Here is a 20,063-nt window from a genome sequence, read left to right as displayed (position 1 = left end):
ATATCCAGATTACAGTTGATTGATTTTTATCAGTCACTTTTGAGAGAAAACCGTACTCTCCTGGATTAATTAAATTGAGAAAATTCTAATGGAAAAGTTTAGCCTATATCCTTAGACACTGCATTTTCCACTGAGAGAGATTATGCAAAAGAGCATTATAAAGGCACTAAAATCTGACATTTGAAAGAATTTGTTATGGCCCATTATTTCCTCTAACAATGAAAACGTAGAGGCAGCAGACATGAATCAATCAATAAGTGTGCTTTTGCTACAAGAGCCATGGTTTTGGTTTATTCAGCATTGTAGTTCATACGCTGGGAAAGAAACAATATAATTTTGAGTGATTTATAAAAAATATTTTCTGATTAAGTCATTTCATTGTTTCTGGTGTTTAACAAGTGTAATATACTGCTGGTGGTGTTTCAAAAGCATAAATGCATTTTCCCATCCGATGACTCTGTTTCTTCTGATATTTGGTATATCTAAATAAACACATTATTACTTTCAGGTGGGAAAGGTGGAAAAAAGAAGAAAAATAAAAACTCTTCTAAATCTCAGAAAAACAATGGATCGACCTGGGCCAATGTTCCTCTACCTCCTCCCCCAGTCCAGCCCCTTCCTGGTACAGAGCTAGAACACTACGCAGTGGAACAGCAAGAAAATGGGTAAAATTGTCTTCTATGCCAGCAAAATGCCCAGGGCGATCCTCTTCTCTTTATTGTGCCTTTTTTTTTCTGTCTTTATCCAGGATTTTCTTACTGTTTTCCCTGCCCCCTTCCCACCCCGTTCACTGCCCTCCCCCCAACCCCACTTCTGTTGTTTGCACCATCTCTGTATTTTAGCTGATAAATACAACACAGCACATATTGAGAACCTAGAATCCTTAGCTGTCAAGTGCCTTAGATTGTCTGCAATCATGATAATGCAGCCTCCATTTATAATATTGCTTGTTAGTTTGAAAGCAAGTGCCCACAGCTCTGTGAACTAAAGAGCCACTCCTGAGCAGGGCTGAAAGGGGAATTAAAATAACCTTCTTCATCATCTCTCACTGTTTTCTAATGACTCGGTGTCTGGCCATAGCAGAGCACCCACTGTTGAGCTCCATCACATGGGGTAATTGTAAGGACTTTAATCATCAGCTTTGATGGGAATTTAGGAGCTGCAGCGATGAAAGAAGTTCAAGCCAGTGCCCATTCTGTAACAAAACCTCTCTTAAGTTAGAAAATTTCCTTCAAGGGCCTGTAAATGTGATTTCCTTATTCTTTCCCAAATATGTCTCAAGAGTTAGTTTGCCTCTGTTAAAGTGTTAATTGAGTTTAAAGCAGAAAGACATCAATACTTTTTATTCTCTGATTTAAAAAAAATAGCAAGTGAGGAGAAGCATACTCAGGCTTTTTAAAATTTTTTTCCTATTTTAATCATTCTCACTGCTCTGTCTTCCTCACAAATTCCCAGATCACCACTGCTTTTGACTGTAACTGAAAAATGCAGAATAAAGGCAGCTTTTCTTTTTCCAAGTTTTTTTTAATTTAGCTGTATTTAGATATTAAGACACCTCAGTTTATTTGAATAATGGTTTTATTCCCTATCTTGTTTTATGCAAAGACCAGAGCACATAATTCTTTGCTCCTTTTCCTTTTCTTTTTATTTTTTAAAAGTTTATTTATTTTGAGACAGTGTGTGTCCACACGTGCATGAGAGAGAAAGAAAGAGAGAGCAGGGGGGAGGGGTAGAAAGCGAGGGAGAGAATCCCAAGCAGGCTCTGCACTTGTTAGCGCAGAGTCCCAAACGGGGCTCAATCCCACAAATTGTGAGATCGTGACCTGAGCTGAAATCAACAGTTGGATGGTTAAATGACTAAGACACCCAGTGCCTTCTTTTCCTTCTTTCTTTTTTTTTTTAACCTTTTTTTAAAGTTTGTTTATTCATTTTGAGAAAGAGAGCTAGAGAAAGAGCACGCAAGTTGGGAGTGAGGGGAGGCTAAAGAAAGAACAGGCTCCATGCTATCAGCACAGAGACCAACGTGGGGCTCAAACTCAGGAACCATGAGATCATGACCTAAACAAAACTCCAGAGTCAGACACTTAAATGACTGAGCCACCCAGGTGCCTCGTCCTTTTCTTTTTAAATAAGTGCTATCTTAGATATCTCCAGATTAATTTTCTTTATTGGAACTTCTTATATCATAGCATTTGCTTCCTTCAAATTACTTCATTTACCTTTTTTTTTTATTACCTAATACATATATACTATATATATACATATGTATATATACATTGTACACACAGATGATAGGTAGATATGCATATGTTCACGCACACATACACACTTTTATTTTTGATATAAATTATTTTCTGAACCTCAAGCTATAAAATATTAAGTTATTCCTACCCAAATTATTTTAATAGTCAGGATATATGATACTAGAAAAGCTTTTTTTTCTAAAAGATGTCTAATATCCATTGGATACTTTAGCTAGGTAAAGAAATATGTATTTTGATTATATGTACTCAAAGTCTTTAGGGCTTATAGCTTGGTTTTGAAGAACCTTTGAGTTATTTGCCTTAAGTACCTAATATTTCCTGAAATAAAAATGATCACTCTTAACAAAAATAGTAAGGTCTAATCTATCAGTAAACTTACAGAAAAATTCAATTTTCTTATTCTCTGGAGTCAGTTTTTCAAAAGCTAATACTTCAAAGTTCTTATTTCAATGGTTGGTAATGACAACACATATTTAAAATCAATATGACAAGAATAAATTAAAAATAGTAGACTTGTGATGTCTTTGTCTATTTCTAGATATATTCTTTATACTTTTTTTGTTTTCTAATATTGAAAAGGAAAGATTTTTAAAGACTTCTTAGATTTTATAATCTGCTATTCATAATATTAACATTTAATATTTTACAGATGAATTCTTCTGTAGAATTGTTTATATGCCTAATTTTGAAATTCATACAGGTTTAAGGGTTCTTTTTAAGTGTTTTTATGTATTTTGAGAGAGAGAGAGAGAGAGAGAGAATCAGTGGTGGAAGGTCAGAGAGAAAGAAAGAATCCCAATCAGGCTGTGTGCTATCAGCAGAGATTGCACCAACTGTAAGATCATGACCTGAGTTGAGATCAAAGTCAGATGTTTAACTGACTAAACCACCCAGATGCCCCAAGGGTTTCTTGAAATACAAACAACAAAAGTTTAAATGTCACCTCATGGTTTTTAATAATTTTTTTAACCACCAAGAATTCTGCAACTGTACTTCTTATGAAGGTATATCATTTTTATTTTTGGGTTTTTTTTAATATATCATAGTTGAGAACTTATTCAACACACATTTTTTTTCAAGTACATAACAAGTGTTAAGCCCAGTGCCAGGAAGAAAAGCAACAGAGATGAAAGAAATACACAGTTACCCAGGAAAGTCTGATCCCTGATCTAGGGAGTTCAGAGGAATAGTAGGCAGATAACAGAAAACACACACACACACACACACACACACACACTCACTCACACACTATTTTGCATTATAAGTGCTAGATGAGCAATGTGTACAAAATAATAATTTGGATTAAGGAGAGGATAACCATGTATGCCAGGTAAGGTTGGAGCAATCTGATAGTTCAGTGTTGAGGCGAATCTTGAGTCATTTATTTACAAATAATAGTACCCAGAGTTTGGTGGTTGATGGATGCCAGCTATGAGCTTTCTGAAGCAAAAGAGACAAAGATAACGAGAAGTGGTCCCTAACCTAAAGTAGCCTAGGCTCCAGAATACACTGTTAACCAACGACTACAACAAAGTGTTACTAATGTCACTATTTGCTGTACAGATGGAGAGAAATTTCTTTAGCCAAAGGGAAAAAATAGAAATAAAAGATGAGAATGAAAATGAATAGTCCCATTAGTTTTCCTTTAGTATTTCTACTCTTCCTTCAAAGCCCCATCCTATTTAGTTAAGGTTACTTGCCTTTCTTTAAGTTTTTTATTCCTTAAGCTTGCTTCTCTATTGTAGTATTCATCACATTGCAGTCTAATTGCTTGTGTGTATCCTTCAACACCTGGTATGAGATTTGTTGAGTTTGAAATATTCAGAGTAGGAGATAATCAGAAAAGGTGTCTTAAGGCCAATTGTGAATAGTTGTATGTCATCTAAGGAGTCTGATCTTTGGATACAGGTGATGAATGGAAGGACACAAGGTTAGGGCAGTTAGATAACATTTGGGATATTGCAGCAGAATAGGCAATATCATGAAAATGATAAGGCAGTAATATAAGGCAATGGCAGTGGGATGGAGGGAAAGAGATAGATTTTGGAAACATACCTAGCCCAGAACAACCTTGATCTTGAAAAGATTGTCTCCTGTTTATTACAATGTTGAATATTGTTTCTAAAGCTTCGATTTTATCAAATTTCTCTCCAAGCCTTTCTTGGGCCATTTTCCCCCACAGAACTAAATATCAAAAGTTATCAAATTGTTGTCCAAATAGGAAAATATATAATTGTTAATTCAATATTATAACAAAAATGGTAAATGTTCTCTAATCGATATGCCCCTCTCAGCTTGATAAAAATGTATCACAATATATTCACCCTTAGCTATAAATATAATGTATTTTAATGTAATCATATGATGCCAGGAAGAATTCAGTAGGGATTCAATAAAAATCTGATGCTTTCCTTTGTAGCTACAATTAGAGATTGTCAAGCTTTTGCGGGTGTTGAACTGTATTGTATTTTTATTAGTAATTCGGTATTTGTATCTGGCCTTTAACTACTTAGTTCACATGCAACATTGATTTGTTGTCATCTTTCTCATTATTTCCCAGGCAAGATAGATAATATGATGCCTCATACTTCACTGATAATAAGTAAAAACAAACAAACAAACAACAAAAGACAAACCAAACCAAGATCTTTTCTAGGAATGGTTGGCCCAAAAGACCTTTTGTTTGGCATCAGGAGCATTTTCACAGTCTTCTTTATGCTACTGCAAGAAAAAGTTGAAACTCCATCACTCAAATAAGAATATATATATATATATATATATATATATATATATATATATATAATATGTATATTATATATTATATATGTGAAGAAAATACTAAAACCAAAGCTACATTTGATAACCTTTATAGAATCATCTGTTACTTTCTTGCCCTTCAGAAACAGCCTGAAATCTAGCATTTGTTGCTCTGGAATGGATTAAGATATGGCTACCTCAGAGATGGTGAAAAACTCTCCCCACCATGTAATGTGCTCCATGTCTCAAATTTCTTTCATCTCTTCTGCCACATCCTTCTCCCAATCTTTCTTTTATCCTCATCTCTCTATTTCTGCTTCTTGCTCAGACCTCTGCGATGAATCCCATGGTCATTTTTGCCTATGTTCTGCATAGGTGGAGTTCTAGACTGCCTTGGTAGAAAAGACTCAGAGAAAGTGATGCTAAGCACCCATTCTAGTTAAGTGGAATGGCTGCTGGGAAATTTTTTAGTCATTTAATACATTATGCAATGTGTATAATTTTTGGTTAGTCTCTCTTTTGCCTGAATAACAAAATATGAGTTGAGTACAACTAATTACATTTTTTTCTATATAACCTTAACATATGATACATCTAACATTATTTCTTGTTTCTCTTATGCTGTCTATATAGTTTCATTCCATATGTATTTTCCCTTTAGATATTTGGAAGCAAGGATAGTTTGCTACTTATGAAGTAGGAAAATTTTAGAAAATAATTGAAAGATTGAATATTTAAACATGTTTTTTATTTATTCAAATGTAGGAAATCCCTTTCAATAAGCCAATGTAAGAAAAGGAAATACATGCTCTCATTTATGGAACAAAAAATGTGATATTTTATGGAGTAAATTTAATTATAACTATAGATGAAGTATAATAACACATTCCATACTGAAAATGGGCAGGTGTTTCATTTTTGTCTTTTTTATTTTTTAGGATTCTTATATATTTTTTGTTTACTTTATAATATACCGTTTAAAGTCAAAAATTAAGTTACAAAAAGCAACCTAAACATTCTGGGCTTTTTTTTTTAATTTTAAATTCTGATATAGTTAACATAATGTAATATTAGTTTCAGATTTACAACATACTGACTCAACAATTCCATTCAACACCCAGCACTCATCACAAGTGCACTCTATTTCACCCATTTCCCCACCCACCTCCCCTCTGGTAACCATCAGTTTGTTCTCTATAACTAAGAGTGTTTCTTGGTTTGTCTCTTTTTCTCTTTTTTACTTTGGTCATTTGTCTTGTTTCTTAAATTCCACATATGAGTGAAATCATATGGCATTTATCTTTCTCTGACTGACTTGCTTCACTTACCATTATACTCTGTACTTTTCTCCATGTTGGTGCAAATCATGAGCATTCTTATTAATGAATCAATTTGTGTGTTTTCATTTCAAATCAATAAACAGGCTTATCACCCACAATTTTTAAAGTATTATGTCAGATGTGGCCAAACAGAAATAATTCAGTATCATAACTTTAATGTAGCATAAATACACTTGAGGAAAAGACACTATTAACATGTGAAAGGTTAAATTCTAAAATAAATTAGACAATAGTTAAACAAACCAATGTTGTAAATGGCATAACGTAGTGTATAATCAATTTTCAAGTAAATGTGCAAAAATGTCAGTGCAAGTTCAGAAGAGTAATATATTAGTACTAGTTGGTCTTATCAGGGAAATCTTTATAAAAAATATGGGATATAACCTGTGGCTTGAAAGATTTGTAAGATTAAGGTAGGTGAAATTGGAGGATTCAGCTTATTAAAAATAAGTTGAATTCTTTAAACTAACAGACCAGAATGGAAAAGTATATTTAAAAAATAATAATAATGAGGAGGAGGAGCAGTAGAAGGAATAGGAAAAGAAGAAGGAGGAAGAAACAAACCAATTTATGTCGAGTAGGGGATTCTTGTTGAGAAACTGGAAAACCCATCTAAAAAGATAGATTGAGATTTAGACATGTTTAATGGACAGAACAGCATGAACAGAAATGAATATTTTATTCAAACAGTTCTGATGGTTTCATAGACTAGTTTGTAAAGTGGTGTGTGGGATCGATTAGTGGATTGGAAAAGCTGGAAATACCGAATCCAACTGGGACCACAGGTTGCAAACTTTATACACAAAAGAACCTTTCTTCTTCTTTTTGTTTTTTTCAAATGAAATCTAACCCTGATCTCGAACATATAAAACAGATCAAAACGGCATCATTTTGGAGCAATGTATGAATAGTCATATATATACCCAGAGTTTAGAAAAAAAAATACACAGTAGGCTGGTGTTGGGGAAATAGTATGAAATTAAGGTAGAAAGATGGGATGATCAGATGGGAAAGGGTGTTTTAGGCCCTGCTTTTGAATTTGAACTTTTTCTTATATTAGCAATAATCATTGAATAATTCAAAGCATAGGTGTGATGTGAATGAAGATTTTAGAAATATAATTCCATTGTCCTTATGAAGATAGGGTAGAAGAGATGGAGATGACATCCCAAGAGACTAGGAAAGCAAGCTGATGAGCTCGTTCACATCAGAAGGGTTCTGATCTGTGATTATGGAAGTAGAGGTGAAGTATAGGAGAAAGATTCAGTAGAAGTGGAATTTATAGGACAATTACATTCAATAATATTGCTAACCCTATTCTAAAGTCTCCTTTTTAAAGCAAACTAGGATTTTTTTGATTTATGAAAATTATAGTATATAGAGAAGGTGCAAATAGAAATTCCACTGATGTTGTGTCACAATGAAAACTGTTTGGGGTTAATTTTCTATATTCCCTTACCAGAGTCCCTAAAGAATACGGTTTTTAGAAGTTGTTATTTTTCTTTTTAATATTTATTTTTTTTCAGGCTAGCTTTCAAACTTCTGTTTTATAGATTTTAGATGCCAAGATACAGACAAGGATAAGTTTTTACTGAAAAAGTTAGAGAATCAGGAGCATCAAAGAGCCATTGAATATATTTTGTAGCACCGAGTCTTCATGACCGGCATGTAATATGGACTGAAAGGTTGAAATAGATCTAGAATAAAAGTAAAATTCTCCGACACTGCTTTGATGATCAATATTGGAGTACGCAGAGAAGAACAGGAGAAAAAAGTAGTTAAATCTACAAGCACTAAAGCACTAAATTAATTCATTAATTGTCTTTAATTAGCAATTTGGTTTTCCACGTGAGTAACTTTGTTAGGAAGTTATTGCCTTTTGTAACTGTGGGGTAACAATTAGCTAATAAGATCTTCTAACAATAGATTGCGATATTGAGATAGCAGTAGTAATTATGTTTAGAAATTAAGATAACAGCCAGGTGATTTACTATGGTCCTACTAACACATTGAAATCAGCTCAAAATAAGCCGAGAGAACGTTTTAGTTACTGTTGTTCCCATGGTGGTTGTTATTTATTAACAGTATAATTTGTGTGTGTGTGTGTGTGTGTGTGTGTGTGCGTGTGCGTGCGCGCGCGCGCGCGCGCGCCCACGTATGGATGGATGGCTGTGTCAATAGGTTTTATATTTTCTCATTTAATTTCAGTTATGACAGTGATAGCTGGTGTCCGCCATTACCAGTGCAAACATACTTACACCAGGGTATGGAAGATGAACTGGAAGAAGATGATGATCGTGTCCCGACACCTCCGGTCCGAGGCGTGGCTTCTTCTCCTGCTATTTCCTTTGGACAGCAGTCGACCGCAACCCTTACTCCATCCCCACGGGAAGAGATGCAGCCCATGCTGCAGGCTCACCTGGACGAGTTGACCAGAGCCTATCAGTTTGATATAGCAAAGCAAACATGGTAAATACACTCGTTAGGTCAGGGACACAGGCCTTCAACATAGGGATACAGGAGGTGTTCTTTTACAAGAAACTCATAGGGAGTTCTCATATAACTATACAGCTGAGGTTAGAAATGCTTTTGTGCAGCTCCTCTCTCATCTGGGTAACAAAATTGACCAAGGAAATGTTAAATAACTGGATCAAAGTCATATAACTGGTTAAGGAGTGACCCGGAGCAGGAATCCAGATCCACTGAATTTCATGCTAACATGCTTTTGGCTATACCAGAATCTTTTCTGATTTACAGTTTAGCTTCAATTAGCTTATCCTTGAACTCACTTCCAATGCCATAATAAAAGGCTCCTTTTAGATTCTTCAAAGTGCCTGCGATTAATGCTGTATGTGGTCGTGAATATGTAAATGTAAGCTTCTGCAAATCACATATGGTCACTTATTAAAAGATCTTTGGGCTGAATAAAATGAGACAGGAAGGAAAAACAGCAATATTAGTAACAGCAAGTGCATTAAAACTGAGAAGAACCAAATTCCTTTTTTCTAATCAACCCATAACCTTTTCTTAGGTATTGATGGCAACCTACTTAGGTATCCTGTGTAAGCAAGGAAAAAACATACAAGTGGGACCAGCTCTCACAATTTTGTGCAATCATTCTTTTCCCTGTGCTCTCTCTTCTCTTAAATAGTAACATAGAAGTCTGATTCTTGAAAATGAAACCTCAGTGACATACCTCTGATTATCTTCTGTTGATTTCCATGATGTGCTTGAAGTTACATTTTTATGAAATAGTATTTGGGGTTTTTCTTGACAGTTTTTTAGTTACTGGAATAGTTGATAATGAGACAAAGCTCACTCTCAGTGTTAATGAACTATTTATTTTAAAAGTATGGCAAAATGTATAAAAAGATACTAAAACCAAGAATACTGTTTAAAGCTTATTATGAACATAGGATCTTTTCTTAGAACCAGAGGTTTTTAAACATTGTTTTCTCAATCGTCAGATACTTTTTCAAAGGTCATAGAAGATCTACTGATAAGCAGTATTGTTTGGCATCAGGCTACTTCATAAAACACCACTACATTGAAGCCAACATCCTTAAGAGCCAGAGGATTTCCTTCAGGTTAACTAATGCAGCCATGTGCTTTAATAATTTAAGACACAGATTATAGCTCAGATGTTCCCAAATTCACCTGTATTTTGGAATCACCTGGATAACCTTAAAATATATTGATACGTAGGCCCCACCCTAAGAATTTCCAGATTGCCTGGTCTAGGATTTGACTGAGGGCAGTTGAGGTTGGGACCAGAAGCACTATTGCTGCTTACAAGCTGTATGACAATGAGCAACTTGCTTAACATTTCCGTGCTTTGGTTCCCAATTTGTAAAATGATGATGATAATACCAATTAGCTCATGTGCAATGTAAGAGCATAGTCTCTAAGACCACCCTCGGTTTCAGTTTCAGGAATTCACTAGAAAGAACCATAGAACTCACTAAATGCCATTATACTGAAAGTTATGGTTTACTATATTGAAAAGATACAGCTTAAAATCAGCCAAGAGAAAGGATGCACAGGACAGAGTCTGGTAACATTCCAAAGGCAGAACTCCAGTTGTCTTCTCCCAAAGGAGTTGTGGAACTTTCCCAGCAACAATTTGCGACAATATACGTGTATTACCAACCAAGGAAATTCATGTGAACTGTGAGCTTCATGGTCCTTCTTGCAGCTTTGTCACATAGACATGGTTGGCTATCTGCATGGCTGACCTCAGTCTCTAGCTCCTCCAGAAGGCACACTGATACCATGTGACTAAAAGCCCCTACCATAAATCACATTGTTGGACTTGCTGGAGAAGCCTAAGATTACTAATCAAAGACACTTACATCAGATAGGACATTCTAGAACTTAGAGATTACCTGCCTGGAGCACATGACAAAAGCCTAACTTCTCTTTGGCCAATGTCAAATTCTTTATTACACATCAGTAATGTGTAATGCCTGGCTCAGTCAGCAGAGCATGTGACTCTTGTTCTCAAGGCTATGAGTTCAAGCCCCACGTTGGATGTAGGGATTACTTAGAAAAAACATCTTTAAAAAAAGAATTAAATGAGTTTGTTCATATACAAGACAGAGTACAGTATCTAGCTTTAATATAGCTTCTATCATTCAGAAGGGCTTGGGTTTTCACTTCAGTTATTCACTGCTGTCTTTCCACTCTTAAGAACACTACCCTTAGTGAGTGTGGTACAGATATCTGTTCAATGAGTGAACAAACTATTTCTTCTTCACCTGCTCCAAGTGCCCATACGGCAAACCCTGTTTCTCTCTCTGAGTATGTTCCTGTTCGGTCCAGCAATCCTCCAGAGTGTCATTGCTGACTCCCTCTGTAAAAGTTATGAGCCTCTATGTGCTCACACAGGATCTCACCCTTCAGGAATTAGGATACCCTCCTCATCTGAGCTGTACATCAACATCACAGGAGGAACACTTAAAAAATAATAGTTCCTAGGCTCCACCTCCAGGGATTCTGTTCATATTGACCGATGTAGTACATAGCACAGTGTTTGTCACTAGAAGATATTTTAAATGTTTTGTACCCTCTTCCTATTTTACTTTATCTCCTAATTCTGCCAAACTCAAGAAATACGTTTTTTACCCTAATGTATATTTGTTCCATTCATTGTGTCACCAATGATGTGAGACTAGAATGTCAGTTTGTTTGGTCTCTTCCCTTGCTCATGACTTGACTCACTCCATCCTTGATTCACAAACAGAATTTGAAGCAACATTTACAGGATATCATCATCAACACTCAGAATTTTCTGTACTTGTAGTTAAGAAACTTCCTGATTTTTACATAAATGAGCTATAATGAATGTTAGATAATGACTTGGGACCTCAGATACCTGACCCATTAAGTTAAAGACATGGGCTTGATGATATTGAAGTAGCTTCTGTAACTAACATCTTAGGGTTTCTTTAACATTGAAAAATCTAGAATGTTGTTAACATTGAAGTTGTTTGCTAATTCAAGAATGCATTTGGGAGAGGAATGTTAAATAAATTCTGGAAGAATGAAATAATTGCCCCCAAAAATGCAAGTATTAAAAATAACTTTGTATCTCTAATTCAAAACTCTTCTAGTAAAAATTCTTAACACTTTTACATCTGCCTTAAATAGCCAAGGTCTTTTAAATACTTTGTATCAAGACAAAAAAGAAAGAAAAGATTCACTGGGTTAAGATATATGGTATATTCACTCCCTAATATATATATATATATATATATATATATATATATATAAAATTTGTCAGTGTGTGTGTATACGTATATATGTAATGGCATTTTATAATTTAGAATATTTTTTTTCTTAGTATTTATTTTTGAGAGAGACAGAGTGCAAGCAGGGGAGGGGCAGAGAAAGAGGGAGACACAGAATCTGAAACAGGCTCTAGGCTCTGAGCTTTCAACATAGAACCCAATGCGGGGCTCGAACTTCCAAACCATAAGATCATGACCTGAGCCAAAGTCAGAAGCTTAAGCGACTGAGCTACCCAGGTGCCCCTAGAAGAACTTCATAAATAGTCACAAAGTGAATCAAATGAACCCAATGCCCAGCTCTACATATTGTTAACCATGCCATTTGAAACAAGTCACTTAAGTTTGAACTTCACTTGAGCAAATTCTAAGACAGAGCTGATAATATAAATTCTGTCTGCTTCACAAAGTTGAGATTAAAGTTACACATGCATTGCAAAAGGTGTGTTTATAGCACACCTAATATTCTAAACACAGAAAATGCTGAGATGAAATGTTTTATGTATTTTAGGTGTTTTAGACCTTGGTAGGTAAAAAAGAGGCATAAATAAGTAGCCTGAACACAAAGTAGTGTTTGCTACTTTAAACTGGGTTAAAGTGGAAACAGCCAGCAGCCTGATTCCTTGGGGTTCCTGCAGGAAGAAAGCCTTCTAGGCCAGGTAGTGTGTTCATGGTTGGGAGAAGGGTAATTGGTATTAACTCTTCATGTGAAATCTTTTCTTTGTAAGGACCAGAAGGTCATATGCACTCCATTGGCTGAGTATAACTTCCACCCTAAACTGAAAACAAAATTATTACATTCTTATTGTACCCAAAAAAAAAAAAAAAAAAAAAACAACCTTAAAATATTTATTTGTACAAATATTCCTATGCTCCTTCGGATGATTTATTTACACAAAAATACTGTGTCTCTATTTCTTCTCTGTATATTACCGCATAAATACCAATAGAAGAGTATAATAGTCTATATGGTTGTTGTTTTGACTAGTTATGTATACATAGCCCATTGTCTCTGCTGAAATGTAAGAAATCACCATAAGCCTCAAAATTAGTTAACAGAAAGCAAGAAGACAAAAATAGTCACCATAATATGCTTTTTAATTCTAATTATGATTTTGTGGGTTGTTAATGAATTCCCCTTTCTTCCCCACCCCCCCGCCCCCCACCCCATTTGAATTCTAGGCACATTCAAAGCAATAATCAACCTCCACAGCCCCCGGTTCCACCATTAGGTTACATGTCCGGAGCCTTGATTTCTGATTTGGAAACAGATGTTCCAGATGATGATGCTGATGATGAGGAAGAAGCTTTAGAAATCCCGAGGCCCCTGAGGGCACTAGAGCAGACACCCGGATCCAGTATGGACAATCTAGACAGCTCTGTGACAGGTAACGGGATGGATTTAAGAGGAATAACTGACCTATTTATTACATTCAAATGCATCAAAAATCAAACACTTTCTTATGTAAGATTTATTCCACTCCAGCTATTTCTATAACATTTTAAATATGTTAATATTAAACACAAAATTCAAAAAGGATTTGGAAATACTTTTGCTTTGCTGCAAAAATGATAAGAAAATTCATGAATTTTAAAAAGCTTTAAAGACATGAAAGAAAACTCAATTATATCCAGGGCTTTCATGAAAAGTTCACTCTACTGGGGAACCAAGTCTATTACATAAAAAACCTTGACTTTTAAAAATGATATATTTAGTATATCAGGAGCAACATACAAAGTGAATGCAATCTCAAAACACTTCTTGATATTTCACTCTGTAAAATCATTCACTGATGAAAATAAGCAAGTCTTCAGAATGAGCCTCTCTAAGGTTGCACAAGCTATTATTTTTAGAGTGGAGAAAATGTATAGTGAGATAAGCCATACCTTTACGCATTTCATATCGTTGGATTCAGTAATTGCTCCTCTCTCAAGTAATATAGTTATTTTTGCTGTTTACTCCTCTGCTGTCCTCTGGTTTTGCTCACTGAGTGAAATATTGCAATCCCTACTCTCCTAAGATGATCCTATTTCCAATGATTTAAGTTTATCCAATTTTGTTGAAAAAACTTGAATCCTAATGTGTATGCAATGAATCTGAAGAAATGTAAACATTTAGTCTTTCTGTTCTAGTAGGTATCCATTCTTTGACACACATACATAAATGCCTCTCATGTGACTGTAAAGACACAACTACCCCAAATGTAGATCTTGCCTTTGCACACCATTGGGTCTTCTCAGAAAATCACCCATGTCTCTACTTACGTTGATAGTATTATCTTCATCCTAGGAAACGTTTACCACAGTCCCATTTAATTCATTTGTATCCTCCCAACTTGTAATGATTTTTCCCTGTGTTTTAGACTTGAGCCAACAGGGATGGAAACTTGTTTAGGGCAGTGATGGAGAAGGATGAAGACCAATGTGTTTCCTCTCTATGCCTTGCTGAATAATACAATGTATGATGCATGAGCCCACTTTTTTTGTTTCGCTTTTTACCTGGGGGCTGTCTGCTTGCCAGGCTAATTAAGATTTAAGGACTCCAGATATACTGCCAAGGTTTCAAATCCAGATCCAACTGAAGGTGGCAAAGCAAAAGTTTAAGTCTTTAAATGCAGAGACCTGACTTATTAGTGCACTATTATGTTAAGCCCTTTTGTCTGAATTCCTAGCCTAATCTCCTTCAGGGTAAAATTCTGCATATTTTTGCATATCTCACTAATGATACTGAACTCTCCTCCTTTAGGAATGCAGTAAGAATTGCAATAATAACACACAAAAAAGGGCAGCTATAGCCTATGTAGTTTGTTAAATATTATAATGTCAAAGAGGATAAATATATCTATAAGTCAGGAGAGTGTCATTTCACACTTTTACGTGCTCACCTGTTAGTAACATGTTAGGCTGTTTAATGTGAACATGGTTAAATCCAATCTGCCTTTCTCCTTGTAGCTAGTATACTGTTCATTCCAAATGAAGCTTTTATTGCTAAGAAAACAGTCTGTTTTCCTACTTGAATTCACTGCTTAATTACTGCAGTATATAAAAACCTCAGGGTGTTTAGGTATGTATTACATGATGAATTTACCCTATGAATAATAATACATCTTCTTAGTGACAGAAGTTGTAGTCTACAGGATGTAGCCAGAAGAAACATTTTCCTTTCCGTTCCTTTCCTTTCCTTTCCTCTCCTCTCCTCTCCTCTCCTCTCCTCTCCTCTCCTCTCCTTTCCTTTCCTTTCCTTTCCTTTCCTTTCCTTTCCTTTCCTTTCCTTTCCTTTTTTCTTTCTTTCTCTTCTTCTCCTCTTCTTCTTCTTCTTCTTTTGGCTCTTCAGTAACTTTGTGGGGAAGGTATGATCAAAGATTTAATTTGTTTTCTGTTTTCTAGTATATAAGTGTAATGTAAGTAAATATAAATTAAAATAAATAAATATATATATATTTTTTCGTAAAAAGTGTGTGTGTAGGAAGTGTGAATGAGTGTGTATAGATGTGTGTGTGAAAGAATATTGATAGGGTTTGTGATTATACCTGTGTGTGTGATTGTATATAGGGCTCTGTGTGTGTGTGTGTAGGTGTGTGTGAGTATAAATAGGATTGTAAGTGTATTTGAGTGTGTGCGTAAGTGTGTGTGTGCACATGTTAGTGTACATGAGGATGACCCTAAGGTGAATATATGTATGGACCAAATGTTATAGAAATCAACATGCTGATGAATATAGTTCTAAAGTGTTTATGTTTTCTTAGGACCCTTAAACCTAGTTTAATGGCCTTAATTGAGGTGGGCAATAAAACAGACACTGTTGCCATTGGCTTTTTATGTTTTTAAGATGGGAAGTGCCCACAGAAAGGTTTCGGATTGTACTGTAATTTACTCAGGGTTCTAAATTCGTGTGTGGGGTGAGGAATTCAGTCATTACTTTCACCTAAATTCTTTGGTAGAGATTTTCATTTTCATGAAACTAATAACTATTTTTATTCAATGTAAAAAACAGTTATATTCCATTCCCTGAAACTCCAAAGCCAACCAGAATGATAATCCAATGATAACACAGAGATGGGGTAATAAGCCAGTGTGTACAATTCAAGATTTTACTTGTATATATAACACACCAACACTTAACTACATTAAGGAATAGATACAGAGCCCATCTGTAAAAGAAATAATTCTATTAATTCCACATATTTTCAAAACAACTAAGTAATTTGTGATACACATCTTTTTTCTTTTTAATTTTTTATAATGTTTTTATTTATTTCTAGGAGAGAGAGAGAGACAGCGTGAGCAGGGGAGGGTCAGAGAGAGAGGGAGTCACAGACTGAAACAGGCTCCAGGCTCTGAGCTGGCAGTCAGCACAGAGCCCTACGCGGGGCTCGAACCCACGAACCGCGAGATCATGACCTAAGCGAAAGTCGGATGCTTAACCGACTAAGCCACCCCGGAGCCCCGTGATACACATCTTACATTTTGAAACAATGATCCATGAATGGAAAAGCAAGAAGAGAGGAACATTATCAGTAGTTGCCTATCCCATAACCTCAGTGTCTTAGTCTGGTTAGGCTGGCCTAACAAAATGCCATGGACTGGGTGGCTTAAACAACAAACATTAATTTCTCACAGTTCTGGAGGCTGGGAAGTCCAAGATCAAGGTGCCAGGAGATTTGGCTCCTGGTGAATTTCTCCTCCTGGCTGACAGCCAACTATCTCCATGCAAATTCTCACAAAGCAGAGAGAGAGACAGCAAGCTCTCCGGTCTCTGTTTAAAAGGTTTCTAATCCCGTCATGATGAACCCACCATCACGAGTTCATCTAAACCTACTTACCTCCTAATGGGCCCACTTTCAAATGCTATAACTTTAGGGGTTAGGGCTTTTAACACATGGATTTTAAGGAGAAATATACATTCAGTTTCCAAAACTCAGTAACGTGGAAAATGTATTTGAAAGTAAATAAATATTATTTATTTATTCCCACAACAGACATTTATCAAATGTCTCTTTCTTCCAACCTGCTGACTAGGAATTTATGTATAATAATAATAACAACAATCATAATAATAATGTCGTCGACAACAAGAAGAATACTAGCTTGCACATACGTAGCCCTGATCAGTGCAAGGCACTCTTCCAAGCAGTGACCTGGTTTTTTTTTGTTGTGACTCCATGAGCTAAAATGTTTCCTACATTTGTAAATGATTGTAAGAAACATGAAACAAACAAACAAAAGATACGGCAAAGACTCAAATATTTGGTATCTGGCATTTTATAGAAAAGTTCACTAATCCCTGTCCTAAAGTTCTAATCACTTACCTGTCACAACCCTATTTTAGTTCTTTTTTTATAGATAAGGAAATTGGGTCACGGAGGGGCTTAACATCTTTTAACATTATACCCACCTGATAATTGGCAGAAGAATTTGCAAAATAAATATCTTACTTTTATGATCCTTCCTCTGGATATGACCAACTGTTTTTTTTTAATCTCTGAATTTAACGTATTTAAAAGGAAAATGATCTCTTGGAAAATGATCTCTTGGTCTATTGTTTAACATATGGATCTCTATTTCTGTCTTTCTCTGTCTCTCTCATCCTTTCTGTGTGCATGTGTATATGTGTGCACACATTTGAATAAATATATATTTATACAAATATGACATATAATTATACCTCTGGAAACATTAGTCCTTCCACCCCCCCATGCACTTAATCAAGAGTAAAAAGTATTAATTTTTAGCTGTAACTTCTATTACTTAGTTTCTTATGTTTAGTTCTATATTCAGTTATGGTGACTCACACTAATAAGAATCAACTGCATCAGCACTTTTTGTGGGGAATCTGAATAATTTATACCATAATTTAAATCTCTTTGGTAGTAATAAGGTCTAAAACTATCTTGATTAAAGCACATCATGCTCCCATTTGGGCTAGAAAGTAAACATATAGAACTGTTTAGGAATATGCTTGCCATATTTCTTCCTAAATGCCAAATCCACCATTTCTGGGCAACAGTGTAGGGAGAGGAGTTAATACCTTTTTCTATGTCTTCCATGATGAGAGTCAAGGGTAAGTGTTTCCTGCATTTAATGACTCCACCACAGGAAAAAAGAAACAGAAGGCAATGTGAGAGAGGACAGAAGGAAAATGTCCTGAACACAGAGCCAAGATTCTAACTGCTTCACTGATCACAAAAAGTACAACCGAGAGTAAGAGCCATGAAGTGAAACGAATAAAAGTTTCCTTAACTGCTGGACCCCACATAAATACCACAGCTGAAAGGAAATCGTGGCTCTATATTTTTTGTATTTTATGTCTTTGGAGGTTTTTACTGGAACTCCCAAGCCAGATCATTTTGAACAGAGTAGAACCTGGCAGCCTCACCACCTCACTCGACCACACAGCTTTTAGAGAATTGGTCTCTTAAAAGTGTGACCCGATGCCTTATTTTTGTTGCAAAAACTTAAGGAAAATATTATAGTATTAGGAGAATTTCGGAGATAATGCTAAAAGTAATGAAATCACTATCTTACACTACTTGAACAGCTGTGATGTATTTAAAAAGAAATTACTTACTTACTTCAGAATTTAACAGATAAAAGGGGAATATCATGTATTCATCTGAGTGGAGCAAGTTAACAGGTGTCATATGTCCCAAGGAAGACATTTTTTAATTGCTTACTTTGCTTTCCACGTATATTACACATTCTTTCTCTCTGAGGAATGCAAGTGGAAGTGTTGCATATTCAATATGTTTCAGTGAGGAAAGAATTTCTAAATATTAGACATGTTTTTCTACATTTAAGCCGGGGTCAATATTTGGATGGATTTGTTCAAAGACACTTATAGCTGAAGATTTTATTTAACAGATAGTTAGACTGATTGTATTTAATAGGAAGAGTTCCTGGATTGAATATTGGCTGAAAAAATCGGGGACAGCCAGTTTTTGTATCTCATAAAAATGGTAATGCAACAATTAGCAAGGTCATATTATAAAGCACAGACTTTACTCTAGCTTAATGGATCTAAGGATAAGCATTTATCAGCAAGGAAGGATTTAGCATAAAACGACATGTAAATGAATTGATGACTGATCATAAATTAATTTTAGTGCTGAAGATGTAATAGAGACACAGCAAGATGCCACTTTATCATGGTATTTTACTGCTCAGTAACATTTGAGCAACAACTTAATGTCCTATATGCAGTTCTTCTTTAATAGCTTGAATAAATTTGAGATATTTTGGCCTTTCAGCAACTTTAAACCTGAGAAATTTCGGAAGATTGAAAATGTAAACACAAATAAATTTGGCTATGTGACATAAATTCATTTTTCATTAAATGTTTAAATATGTATTGATTATGTTTGGGGCCATAACATGTCAAACTGGATGGATTGTGTATAATTTGTAAAGAATCTCTACCTGAACTCTTTCATTTCATGTTCATTTTAATTTTTTTAAATTTATTTATTTACATTCAAGTTAGTTACAGGAGTGGACCCAGTGATTCATCACTTAAGCACAACACCCAGTGCTCATCCCAACAAGTGCCCTCCTTAATGCCCATCACCCATTTAGCCCATCCTCCACCCACCTCCCCTCCAGCAACCCTCCTCAGTTTGTTCTCTGTACTCTAGAACTTTTATTTTTATATTTACCTTTATGAAAGAAAACTAGTTCTCCCCAAACTTGCTAACTTTCTAATTCATGAATCAGTGTTTTTCTTTTCTTCCTATCATTGTCTTCTTTTTTTTTTTGCAATGGTTACATATATGTTCAGATCATTCCTGATGCTTAAATCTAAAGAAGGAGCAAGAATGATACCCACAGATAAGTGAAATCAGTTATTGCTAAAAAAAAATAATAACAATTTTATAGGGTGCCTGGGTGGCTCAGTTAGTTGGGCATCTGTCTCTTGATTT

At 35.3% G+C, this 20,063-nt stretch overlaps 1 protein-coding gene across 1 annotated transcript in view; it reads left to right on the top strand.

Annotated features, from left to right (window-relative positions):
* The window catches only part of ROBO2 (roundabout guidance receptor 2), a 610,598-nt gene that overhangs the window by 568,948 nt on the left and 21,587 nt on the right, over window positions 1-20,063 (top strand). The window contains exons 21-23 of the mRNA XM_039237972.1: window positions 509-665; window positions 8,570-8,830; window positions 13,330-13,535. Of these exons, the coding sequence (XP_039093903.1) occupies window positions 509-665; window positions 8,570-8,830; window positions 13,330-13,535 (624 nt within the window). The remainder of the gene's footprint in view (window positions 1-508; window positions 666-8,569; window positions 8,831-13,329; window positions 13,536-20,063) is intronic.

The sequence above is a fragment of the Hyaena hyaena genome, unplaced genomic scaffold, assembly GCF_003009895.1.
Source record: "Hyaena hyaena isolate Hyena2069 unplaced genomic scaffold, ASM300989v1 scaffold_132, whole genome shotgun sequence".
Classification (NCBI taxonomy): domain Eukaryota; kingdom Metazoa; phylum Chordata; class Mammalia; order Carnivora; family Hyaenidae; genus Hyaena; species Hyaena hyaena.
Note: the sequence above shows the minus strand (reverse complement) of the source record. Positions and strands in the feature narration are given on the sequence as shown.